Source organism: Dipodomys ordii, unplaced genomic scaffold, assembly GCF_000151885.1.
Source record: "Dipodomys ordii isolate 6190 unplaced genomic scaffold, Dord_2.0 Scaffold122, whole genome shotgun sequence".
In the NCBI taxonomy this organism is placed as follows: Eukaryota; Metazoa; Chordata; class Mammalia; order Rodentia; family Heteromyidae; genus Dipodomys; species Dipodomys ordii.
Window position 1 is genome coordinate 3,250,984 of NW_012267338.1, and position 12,322 is coordinate 3,263,305.

General features: G+C 45.7%; 1 protein-coding gene across 1 annotated transcript in view; it reads right to left on the reverse strand.

Moving 5' to 3' along the window:
• The window catches only part of LOC105995845 (protein FAM13A-like), a 19,004-nt gene extending 12,981 nt beyond the window's left edge, over window positions 1-6,023 (reverse strand). Inside the window, exons 1-2 of the mRNA XM_013029720.1 lie at window positions 5,795-6,023; window positions 683-898 (exon numbers count right to left, since the gene is read on the reverse strand). Coding sequence (XP_012885174.1) covers window positions 683-898; window positions 5,795-6,023 — 445 coding nt within the window. The remainder of the gene's footprint in view (window positions 1-682; window positions 899-5,794) is intronic.
• Window positions 6,024-12,322: the final 6,299 nt, after the last annotated feature.

Below are 12,322 nucleotides of genomic sequence, written 5' to 3' on the forward strand. Positions count from 1 at the left end.
ACGTCCAGACAACCCCACAGTGTATGTCCATACAACCCCACAGTGCACGTCCAGACAACCCCACAGTGCATGTCCAGACCACCCCACCAGTGCACGCCCAGGCTCACAGGTCAATGCCCAGCTATCATCCCATCCATCCCCATAGAGTGTTCCCTGTCAGGGAAGCTTCTTCCTCCCCAAGGTGTCAGGGTTTAATGTTTTTGCCTGTTTCAGAAACTCCATTTGGTTATGAGGATTTCATCATCAGTTTGGGATTATTTTAGGTAGAAGAGAAGAGTTGGTGGGAAATGGCAGGTAGTTATTGCAGAAATTACAAACCTCTGAAGGTGTATATTATTTGCTCTTTTTTTCTTTAGTGCAGGAACCAGGACTTGAACTCAGAGCCTGAATGCTGGCCCTGAGCTTTATTTGTTCAGTTAGTGCTCTACCACTTGAATCACAGCTCCACTTCCTTTTTTTTTTTTTTGGAGATTAATTGGAGATAGGAGTCTCAAACAATTTTCTACCCTGGCTGACCTTGAACCATAATCCTAAGATCTCAGCCTCCTGAGTAGCAGCTACATTATAAGCATGAGCTTCTGGTGCCTGGCTCCTGTTGCATAATTTGCCCGGCTCATTTTGCAGGACAGCTTTAACCAGAAACCCGGGTTGTTTGCAGCCCCAGGGCATTTGCAGCACTAACCTTGCAGGAGCTGGAGGAAGCGGGGCTGCAGCGAGGCGGGGATCACACGCTCCGGCAGCAGGCGCAGGAACAGCTTCAGCAGGCTGGCGGCTGCACGCACCTGCTCCTCCCCCTGTGCCCCTAGCTGCAGATGCACCCCATTTTCCATCTGCATCCGCAGGTGCTCCACCACCTTCATGTTCCCATTTACCCTGAACAAGCCTTCCTGGGTGAGCCCTGAAACACCAAGGGGGGGGACAGAATATAATTCCTCATCATCCTCTATCAAATAAACATGAATCTTCAAATAAAAACCCACAACTGAAATGCATCAATCTCAGCCTAGGAGTCTGAGAATATGATTATAGGGAGATTTTCATATTTTACAAAAGAAAGTTTTCTTAGAACAATGAGTGTTTGCCAGACACTGGTGGGTGGGTTATACCTGTAATACTAGCTACTCAAGAGGCTGACATCTGAGGATCGCAGTTAGAGGCTGGCCTAGGCAGCCAAGTCCTCAAGACTTATATCTCTAAGGAGCCAGCAAAATGTTGGATGTGAAAGGGTGGCTCAAGTGGCAGAGTGCCAACCTGAAGAGAAAAAGCTAAACAAGAGCGAGTTCAAGCCCCAGTACCACCGTGCACGCACACACACACACACACACACACACACACACACACAAATGTTTTGACATCTACTAACCATGAACTAAAGAGAACGTACATGAATATTAGAAAAAACAAGTAAAAATCGGGCGACACAATATTCAGAGAACACGCAGTGTTATTTAAAGAAGTTTTAATGGTGTAATCTTACACGGTACTCACATTCCAGGAATGTGCGGAAGTAAGTGATGTGGAAGAAGCTTCTGAATTCTATCTGCGATTCTTATGAGTTGGGGTACAAGGGCCCCAGCTCTAGGAGTCGCTCTACACTGAGCTTAGCCAGTGGTCCCAGTATACCAACTAGAAATGGATGGTGATAGGACCCAAAACAGCTGGTCCCTAGAGACTGTGATAAAACAGAGCAGAAGAGATGGAAAGAAGCTAAATGATGGACACCAAAATAGACAGGAGGGGTTATTTCTAGCTTCCCTGTAGCAAATAGAGTAGCTCTTGCTTAAAGAATTTGGTGACTTTTATTTCACAGTGCTAGAGATCAAAGAAAGGGCCTTACACCTGCTAGGAAAGCCCTCTACAGAAACCAAAACAAAGGTTGCTGGATTTGAAAATGACTGGAAAAGACTATAAAATGTCCAATACGAAGATGTTTGAAGAGACAGAAATTTCACTATTGTGTATTGTTGTACATATGTATCAACACCCTAAGGTGTCCCATGAAGATGGACAAATGTTATGTCTCTATTTAAAAAAAATGTCTATTTCTCCAGGATAGTGTACACCTATACATTCTGTACCTAGCAAGGTGAGGAAGAAATGTCACTTGAATTCAGGAGTTCAAGACAAGCCTGACCACAAAGCAGGACTGTCTCTTCCTGTAGCTCTAACCCCCGCCCGGGCTCTCTCCAGGGTGTGCAGAGTGTATGTGGCAGGCGCTGCTTCTCCCTGACCCCCGCACCTCTTGATACCACACACAACGCTGCAGTGGACGGAGGGCTGCGCCGCGTCCGGCTTCTCACAGAATACAGCAAATGCCATTTGATGTCACATCTGAGATTCAATTATAAACAACTCTGGCAATCCCGCTCGCTTGCTTTCGACTCCCAACTCCCGCTCATGGCAAAGCAGCCGCAATGTATTTCATCTATGGAAAGAGCGATGGGCAAGCTGCTATTGGTAGTCTCTGGCCAATGATCAGTACCTGAGACCCTGGTGCTAACAACCCACAGCATGGTGGATGGGACCAGAGAGGACTACCACCTCGGCCTCATGTCACTCACCATCACAGCCTTGGGAGGGACTCTGGGGAAACTGCTAGGCTCTGTCCATATTCATGACCCGCAGAAGTTTTGAGATAACATGTTATTGCTTTAATCCACATTTGAGGTCATTTGTTAGGCAGCAGTTGACCCCACTGTCAGCTGCTACTAGAAGCGTTCAGGGTAGCTTTTCAAAGCCTTCCTGGTCTGTTTACTCTTGCTCTATCAAGGTTTACCTTTAACTTCAGAAAGGTATCCGGATATCAAACATCTGGAACACACAAAGAGGAGTATCTCCTTCCATTCCAGGTCAAAGTGCAAATCCTGAAAATCTAGACATTTCTGTGTCCCACCCCTGTGTCTGCTCAGTTTCTAAGCCTAGTTTGCCTTCTATTCTTTGCTCAGCAAATGCCCTTTTCATCTGATTCCACCTTTTCTTAGCTTTGATCTTCGACTTTTTCTTCCTACAAGGTTGGGTTTTTTTTTAACCTTCCTTCAAATAAAAATACTTCTAATAATTTCAAAACAACTGTCCAGATTCAAGGGCTGCCTGTGATCTTCAAAGCTCCTGATGGCACTGGACCATTCTTGCAGGGAGATAAGGTCTAAATGGAACTCATTGAAGTCAACCTCTCCCAACCTTCTTCCCACCTCATGCTATTCGTGTGCATTGTTCTCTTTGCTCAAGAGCTTTTCTCATCCAAACCAACTCTTGTGGTCTTGGTGATGTTTCAAGCTGGGAAGTTTCCCCACCAAGATATTATCTAGGAAATAGAATCTATACAAGTATTTTTTTTAAGCTCCCAGGAAGCTATATGTTATCTGCAAAGCCCATATAATGTTAACTGAATTGTAAGTCCTGCTATATAAGTTTTAATTTTTTTCCTCCTCTAAAGCTTCAGGAAGTTATGACCATAAGAGAAATGTTGACAAGGACAGAATTCAGATGTCTCATGAAGCTGAGTTCCTCCCGTACCTTTCAGAGATGCTGTTACATTTGATTCCAGAAGATAAGGGTTAATCATCCTGAAATAGTGACTTAACAATGGCTTAGACATGAAAGAACAATGACATTTGTTAACATCTGCACCAATATTTCTTTATACAGCTGGAATGGTGACTATGACATGAATATGATGCCAGAAACCAGAATTGGCTTTTCAGCTAGCTCCCTCAGGCCCAGGATACACTGGCACAATAGCCAAGTGCATGCTGACCCCTAGTGGCCGGTATAAAGTCCTACATGATCTTAAATTCTGAAAAGACACCACCACAGATTGTCTCATATTTTAATCATTAAAAATGACTGGGACAAACTAGTAAAATAATTCAATGCTCACCAGGAGAGAATTTCTCCAAGGATGATACCTACACACTGGGACAGCAGAGAAGAATTCAAATTAAGTAAAACTCTATGAAGTATAATTTTGAAATTAAGTGATTAAAAAAAAATGGGCTAGAAGAAATTCTACCAGGTCCTAGAGGCTCACCCCTGCAATCCTAGCTACTTGGGAGGTTGATATTTAGAGGACCGTGATTCGAGGCTAGCTTGGGCAGAATTCATGAGATCCCCACCTCAACCCATAGCATGGTTCCAGGGCATATACCTGCCACCCTAAACTATGTGGGAGGCTAGGATTAGGAGGGCTGTGATTCCAGAGCAGCCTGGACAGGAAAGTCAAGGAGACTGTCTCTCCAGAGGGCACCCAGACATGGTGACAGGCGCCTGTGATCCCAACACAGAGCAGATGACTACAGTGGGCAGAGCTTGACTCACGTGCATAACCCAGGAGGGAGCCGGGCCCTGGTGGCTCACGCCTGCAATCCTAGCTGCTCAGGAGGCTGAGATCTGAGGATCGTGGTTCAAAGCCAGCCTGGACAGACTCCAACAAACCACCAGAAAACCAGAAGTGGTGCTGTGGCTCAAGAGGTAGAGTGATAGTCTTGAGCTGAAGAGCTGAGGGACAGCGCCCAGGCCCAGAGTTCAAGACCCACAACCGACATAAAACAAAACAGTGAAAACAAGGTTGGAGTTGTGGATTAAGTGGTAGAGCATCAGCCTAGCAAATAAGAGGCCCTAGGTTCAACCTCTAGGAACACTAAAGGAGAAAAAAAAAACCATAAAGGGCGTATTTGTTGGTATATCCAGACTGTCTGCTGTGGTATTGGTTCTAGAACCCCTGTGGATACCTATATCATAGATGCTCAAGTCTATTTTAAAATGGCATATGAATCTATCCACGTCCTCTAATCTCGATTGATTTTACTTCTGCTCCACAGTAGGGCCATGTTGTAGCTCAGAAGTGACAATACTTCCCAGCTTATCCCTCAGAATCCTCTTCCCGAGTCTTTGAGAGTTCACTGAGATTGGTTACTGAGTGTAGCACTCTCCTCTGCAGTCCAGGAGGTATCCATTCTCTCACTCATCCAGGTTGAAGTCTTACTTTACATGAAGGCTGGAAGGTCTGTGGGCTACCTTGCTGTTAATAACCAAAAGATGGCTGGAGATGGGCTGGGGGTGTAGCTCAGCAGAAGAGAACTGGCTCTGTATGCTGCAGGCCTAGAGTTCACGCTCCAGCACCCCAAACAACATCAATGGCGACAGTAATAATAAGAGCTTCAGGTGCTATATTAAAAAAAGGATCTTAAAAACTACACACACACACACACACACACACACACATCTCCTTACGATGAAACCATTAAGAACCTACTACTGGTATCAGAACAGCAGATTGTTTGAAGTGTACTTTAGCTCTTGAAACTAGGACACATTCTCAACCAGAAACCAGAATGATTACAAGGATTTGTTTAATGTGATGCACTGAAGCAGTACTGTAAAAAACAAAAGCAAAAAAAGTCACACAATTCCCTCCTCTCCCTCCCTCCCTCCCTCCTTCCCCTGCCTCCCTTTCCCCTCTCCTGCTTTCTCCCTCCCTCTCTCTATTCCACTTTCCCCCTGCCTCTCCCTCGGTCTGTCTGTCTCTCTATCTGTCTGTCTGTCTGTCTCTTCTGTTTCTCCCCCCCCCAGCTGTCTTGGATCAAGCAGTTCAGTACACGCTAGGCAAGCTCTGCACCCCCAGATCCCCGCAGGAACCCCCTTTCTCAAGGGAAGAGTGTACTCCGCACTAACTTCCTGCCCCAACATTCTCATCGCACACCCTGAAATCACGCGCCCCCCCTTGTGCCCCCCGCGTCCCCCCGCGCCCCCCACGCCCTCCCCCGCGCCCCCCGCGCCCCGGCCCCCGGCTCACCGTGCCGGGCGAGGTACTCCACGACGCCCCTCACCGCGGTGGGCACCCCGTTCTCGGCCAGCCCCCGCTGCTGGAGCTCCTGGAGGCTGACCCCGAACAGCCGGGGCTCGCCGGGCCGCGACCCCGCGCGCCGCCCCGCCGCGGCGGCCCCCGCCGCTCTCGCTCTCCGCGGCTTCCAGGGACAGAAGAAGAGCGCGCAGTCGGCCAGGCTGACCACCGGCGGGGGCATGGCTGCAGGCCGGCCCGGTCCCAGGCCCGCGCCGCGCCCAGCGCCCAGCGCCGCCTCGGGGTCGGGCGGTGACCCAGGTGTGGCAGCAACAGCGTATCCAAGAGACAGCCGGCCGCCCCGCAGAGCGCACCCCAGCACCCCGCTGCGGGGAGGCCCTGCCCTGCAGAGCGCACCCCAGCACCCGGCCACGCGGGGGGGGGGCTGCCCCGCACAGCGCACCCCAGCACCCCGCTGCGGGGAGGGCCGGCCCCGCACAGCGCACCCTGCCGCTCAGTGGAGAGTGATGGACAGGTGTGAAAGATTCGCACCAACCTATTTCTTTCCTTTAACGGACATTTATGGTGTAAGGTTGGGCGCAGTGGCTCACACCTGTAATCCCACCTAATAGGGAGTTAGAGCTGGTACAGGAAAGTCAGCAAGACTCCAAGTCAACAACCGAGTGGGGTGTGGTTGCACAGGCTTGCCATCCAAATTATGCAGGACCCATAGGAGGAGGGCCAAGGTCTAGGCCAGCGTCAGCAAAAAGACACGAGGCCCTCCCTGAAAAATAACTGAAGGAAAGGAGGCTGGGGAAGTGGCTCAGTGGTAGAGTACTGCCTGGCAAGCTAAAGGCCCTGGGTTCAAATCCTAGAACCACCCAAAAAAGAAAAGAAAAGAAATGTACCTTTCAAGAAAGGATTTGAAAAGCATCTGCCTATGAAGATGTTGCACAGGTAAGGAAAGCCAAACAATGAGGAGCAAGATAAAAAAAATAAACAATTTTATTGGGAGATAGAGGTAGTGGAATTAGAGGACACTTTCCATTTTTAGAACAGGTATCACAGCTGGGTACTGGTGGCTCATGCCTATAACTCTAGCTACTAGGAGGCTGAGACCTGAGGATCACAGTTCAAAGTCAGCCTGAGCAGGAAGGTCCATGAGACTCTTATCTCCAATAACACAAAACACTGGAAGTGGAGTTGTAGCTGAAGTGGTAGAGTGTTAGCTTTGAGCAAAAAAGCTCAAGGACAACATCCAGGCCCTGAGTTCAAGCACCAAGAGTGGCGTTTGTGTGTGTGCACGCACACGCACGCGTACACACACACACACACACACACACACACACACATGAATATATACAGCAAAGCTGGGTGTGTTGGTGGACCAGTAATCCCAGTGAAGCACTTCTTAGATATCTTATTAGTTACCGTCACACAAACATATCATTGCTGGGATTGTCTAAGTGCACTAGAAATTTAAGTCACAGATTCTTTTTAAATATGGTTTTTATTGTGAAAATACTGTACAGAGGGGTTACAGTTACATGAGCAAGGTAATGAGTACATTTTTTATCAAGCATTGTTGCCTCCTCCTTTGTTTTTCCCCTACCATCCCTTCCTTCCCCACCTTCCCAACTACCCCCTAACCCCCACCAAAGTTGTAAAGTTTGTTTTCAACATAGTGTCTTGTACATCTCGTTGTTACAATGGGTCCACCTGTATCCCCATTTAAGCATTTTGTTTTTATCCTTCCCCTCCCTAAATTAGAAAAATGTATATACAAGATGCCGGGATAAAAGACAAAAGCTATGTACATATGACCATATAAGATGATGTTAAGTAGAAATGAAGCCCAAGATAGGGACACAAATGTTTTTTTCTTCCTTGCTATTATTTTTTTAACATATTTATAGGGTACTACGTGATTTTTTTTGTTGTTTCTTTGGTATAACCCCTGTTTTCACTGTATAAGTCAGAGATTCTTAACCTGAAATCCATAAATCATTAAACATTAAAGGTACATCATACTTTTAGAAATAAGATTGTCACAACAATCTAGGAACTGAAAATATAAGAGCCAATCATCTTTAAATCTTCATAAAATTTGTTGGTTTCACTGAGAGATTTGAAAAAACAAATCTCTTGTGTGTGTGTGTGTGTGTGCTGGTTCTGGGGGCTTGAACTCAAGAATTGGGTGCTGTCCTTAGCTTTTTTGCAAGCACTCTACCACCTAACCCCACCTCTACTTCTGATTTTTTTTTTTTTTGCTGGTCAATTGTTGATAAGAGTCTCATTTCCTACCCAGGCTGGCCTTGAACCATGATTCTCAGAACTCAGCCTACTGAGTAGCTAGAATCATAGGCTCGAGTCACGTGCATCAGGCTCTTTTTATTTTTCATGTTTATCTTGCATATATATATATGTGTTTGCATATATATTATATGTATAATATATATATATATATGTATATATATAGGATATTACAATGCAACCTGGACTGGCCTTGAACTCATGGTCCTCTTGTCTCAGCCTCCCAAGTGACTGGATGACAAGTTGTTTTCCACTATTCCTGGCTCATTTTTCCCCTCCAAATAAACAATTTTAAACTAACTTGTATTACCTCATATTTCATTTATAATAAAGTCCAACTACTTTCTACAACTTGTATTTTCAAAGTCCCTAATACAGAAAAGTCTTTGTTTTATTATTATTGAAACATTTAAGGAACCATTTTATTATTATTTTTTTTTTGTCAGTCATGGGGCTTGAACTCTGGGCCTGGGCGCTGTCCCTAAGCTCTTCAGCTCAAGGTGTGCGCTCTACCACTTGCGCCACTTCTGGTTTTCTAGTGGTTTATTGGAGATAGGAGTCTCACAGACTTTCCTGCCCGGGCTGGCTTTGAACCGCGATCCTCAGATCTCAGTCTCCTGAGTAGCTAGGATTACAGGCGTGAACCATCAGCGCCCGGCTTAAGAAACTATTAAAAACAAATCTGATCTTTAAAAAAAAAGTGCGTTTTATCACTTCTCTGAAACTAGACAGATTAAGAAGAGCACATGGCTTGGTGTGGTGGTGCACACCTGTAATCCCAGCACTTGAGGCTAAAACAAGATGGCTGATAGTTGAGGCTACATATACCCTATTTTGAAACAACAACAGAAATCTTTTTAAAGAGGAAAGTGTACAGAAAGTAATAGAAAAGAGGAAAGTGGCAAATGAGAATTCGCAAATGAAGGTGGAGATGGGGGCAGAAAGTTTATTCCAGACATCACCCCAGTCTTGTTGGGAGTCTGGAAAGCAGTGGCGGGTCCCACAAATATTCATTACTCTAAGGGAGAACAAGGCTGAACTGCTTGAAGGAAGTGGGGAAGGCGCAGGCAGTACCACTAATCACCACAAGGTGGCAGATGCCAGGACACCGCTGGAACAGACACTAACAGGGACAGACTGGCAGGCGGCCTCAGTGAGTGGGAGGCAGAGGAGAGTGGACAGTATCTCTGCGCTGTGAAATCTGCACCCTGTAGGAACTCTGGATCCTGATTCCACCGTCTTCAAAGATGCACCCGGCCCTCCTCTACACAAAGACAGTGTTCTTAAGAGGACCAAGGATCCTCACAGTTTGCCTGAAATCATTGATCACAGGATGGTACCAAGAGCTGATGGAAATCATAATCTAGCATTAAAAACAAAAAAATTAGCAACACCCTGACACCAGCAACACAGGCAACAACAACAGAAAGATGACCTCCAGTACGTCAGACACTGTAGAGCATGCACCTGAAGACACACCGAACCCAAGGAATGAAGACACTACCTGTCATTGTGTGTCTGATAAAGGATGAAGTATCTTGATATGCAAACCACTCCACAACAGACATCCCAATGCGCTTCAAAACTGGGCAAGTTTTAAACAGACATTTGTTCAAAACATATCAATTGGCTAATAAGCACATGCAAGAGATATTCAGTCACTAGTCAGAGAAATATAAATTACATGCAGTATCACTTCACATTCATGAGGCCCAAACTAAACCAAAACACACACATACACAAAAACAACAACAACAAAAGAAAACCCACAGAAAATAACAAGTGTTGGTGACAATGTAGAAAAACTGTTTCTCTTGAACACCGTGGGGGAGAATAAAAAACATTGTGTAGTCGCAAAAACATGATCCAGCATTTTCTTTGAGCAGGGACTAAACAGATACTTGGACACCAAAGCTCACAGCAGCATTGAAGTCTGAAGGTGGAAAACAAGCCAAATATCTGTCCACAGGTGAATGGATAAATAAGACTGTGATCGACACGAACAACAGAATATTTTTCAGCCCTAAAGTGGAAAAAGGTTCTGATACATGTTATAGAGTGCAAGAACTTGGAAATACTATCCAAAGGAGAGAGGGGCAGTGCAAAGGCAAAGACAAGTCATATGACGCCACTTACATGAGATCTCTAGGCTGGGCCACATCAGAGAGACAGCAAGTAGAACCATGATTCCAAGAAAAAGAGAGAGAGAGAGAGAGAGAGAGAGAGGAGGGATGGAAAGAAATTGGGAACTGCTTGCTTTGTGGGGGACAGAGTTTATGTTGGGGAGATGAACAGTTCTGGGTAGACATGGCTGCCTTCCATTGTGAACGTACTGAATGCCCTTAGATTCCCTAAACATGGTTAAAATAGTCAATTTTGTGTTGTGTATATTTTACCCACAATAAAATAGTGAAGGCACTGAGCACAAGGATAAAGGGAGACACGCGCAATGGTAGGGGAAGCCATGATAGGACAGGAGAGCGTGTTCACGGAAGACCAGCGGAACCCCAAATTCTAACCATCTCCATACAGCAGCCGCTCCAAGGCTGCACCCATTCTTTGATACTGCAACACCGCCATTTCTCAGGACCAGCCCGTGTTTAGGATGTTCAGGAAATCCCTCGGTCAGAGGGATTTCCATCTCACATTGCTGGCGAGTGGAAAATGTGTAAGACACAGGCGCTGACCGTTTTGCTGTCTGGTTCACCGAAGGTCACCTTGTTGCTGTGACCTCACAGGTTAAAGAGCGGAGTTCTCATCAATTCTGCCCTTTGCAGGGCTGCTAAGTGCTACTGCGAGAGCTCCACCACCACGACTAATCGTGCCAAAAGTTTCCACTTCATCAACCACCATTACATGGGACCTGGCTGTCAACATCTAGAATGAGGAGAGGGATTCACACAAGCATGTTGTATGGTAGACACGAAGATATAGACAAGTTAGTTAGGACTCAGTGAGTACCCAGCATTTCTAAGGTACCAAGTGTTTGCCTCTTAAGTGAATCACCTAATAATCACACTTACTTGGGTCTCATGCATTCTTCGTTTGAGATATGTCTTCAGATAGCTGTTCAGCAGTGAATATCAACGTACCACTGTCCCTAAGCCTTCCTGTCCATGATGATTGACTCATGGGTTCTTAATGCTGGCCCACAAACACTCCATGATTACCAAAAGCTGGGGCTCAGTCAGGTGTAGAAGATGGAGGAAAGTATACCATTGGACCTGGACAACATCAAGAGAACTGACCTAAAAATTCGCCAGTCACATATCTGGTCCCTGAGCTCATTCATGAACTGCAGCATCCAGAGTATACGAATCTATACACGAGTGCTCTAACTCTTTTCTTTCTCCATGTGGAAGTATACACAAACCACCATTCATTCGCTGTCCACTGCCCTTCAAACATCCACAGGCCAGTGTGCACAAGGCCACAAGAAGGGTAGGAAATCTACGGCTCAGGGTTCACTGAAGAGTGCCAGAGTCACCCCCAAAATGACATCACAAACAAGAAAAGTGCAAGATAATGTTGATTGGCAAGTGGAATTGTCGGGTAGGTGGTTTACTGAGGAAAAACAGATTTGTCACAGTAAGAAGCTTACATTTTTTTATATATGTGGATAATCATGCAAATAAGTTTATTGGTGAGCTCCTAGCAGGACTGATAGCAACAAAACCATTTCACACAAGCCACATGAGAAAGCAGTGCACGGAAGAATTGAGAAAGAGAAAGCAGATTAATCAAGGCATACACAAGTGTCCCACAGAGAGTCTGTAACACACACACACACACACACACACACACACACGCACCCACACACAGCCATGCATACTGCATTATTTTGTCAGAAGACAAAAATATGGCTGCATGTGATATGTCTATGCAGAAAAGTCCAAACTAAGAAACAGTGAATCAGCTCCTAATGAGTGATTTCGCTCTACTTTGATTGTTAAAGCAAAAAGACAAACAAAACAAACAAACAAAGCCCAGAGTTTGGGACTTCAAAAACTATCACAGTCCAGAAAGCTATGTAAATCGCCTGAAAAATGAAAGTATTTCCTCTGCTGGTAAAGTTGGGATACCACGCAATCAAAGCAAACCCTTGGTGTTATCCATCAGTGATCTAACTCATCTGCCACAGTGATTTGTTTAATGTCAGCTCCATGTGGAATTTTGCCCAGGCATTGTGTATAAATTGAGGGGGCGCATGGAGTTTCATTCATGGTCAGT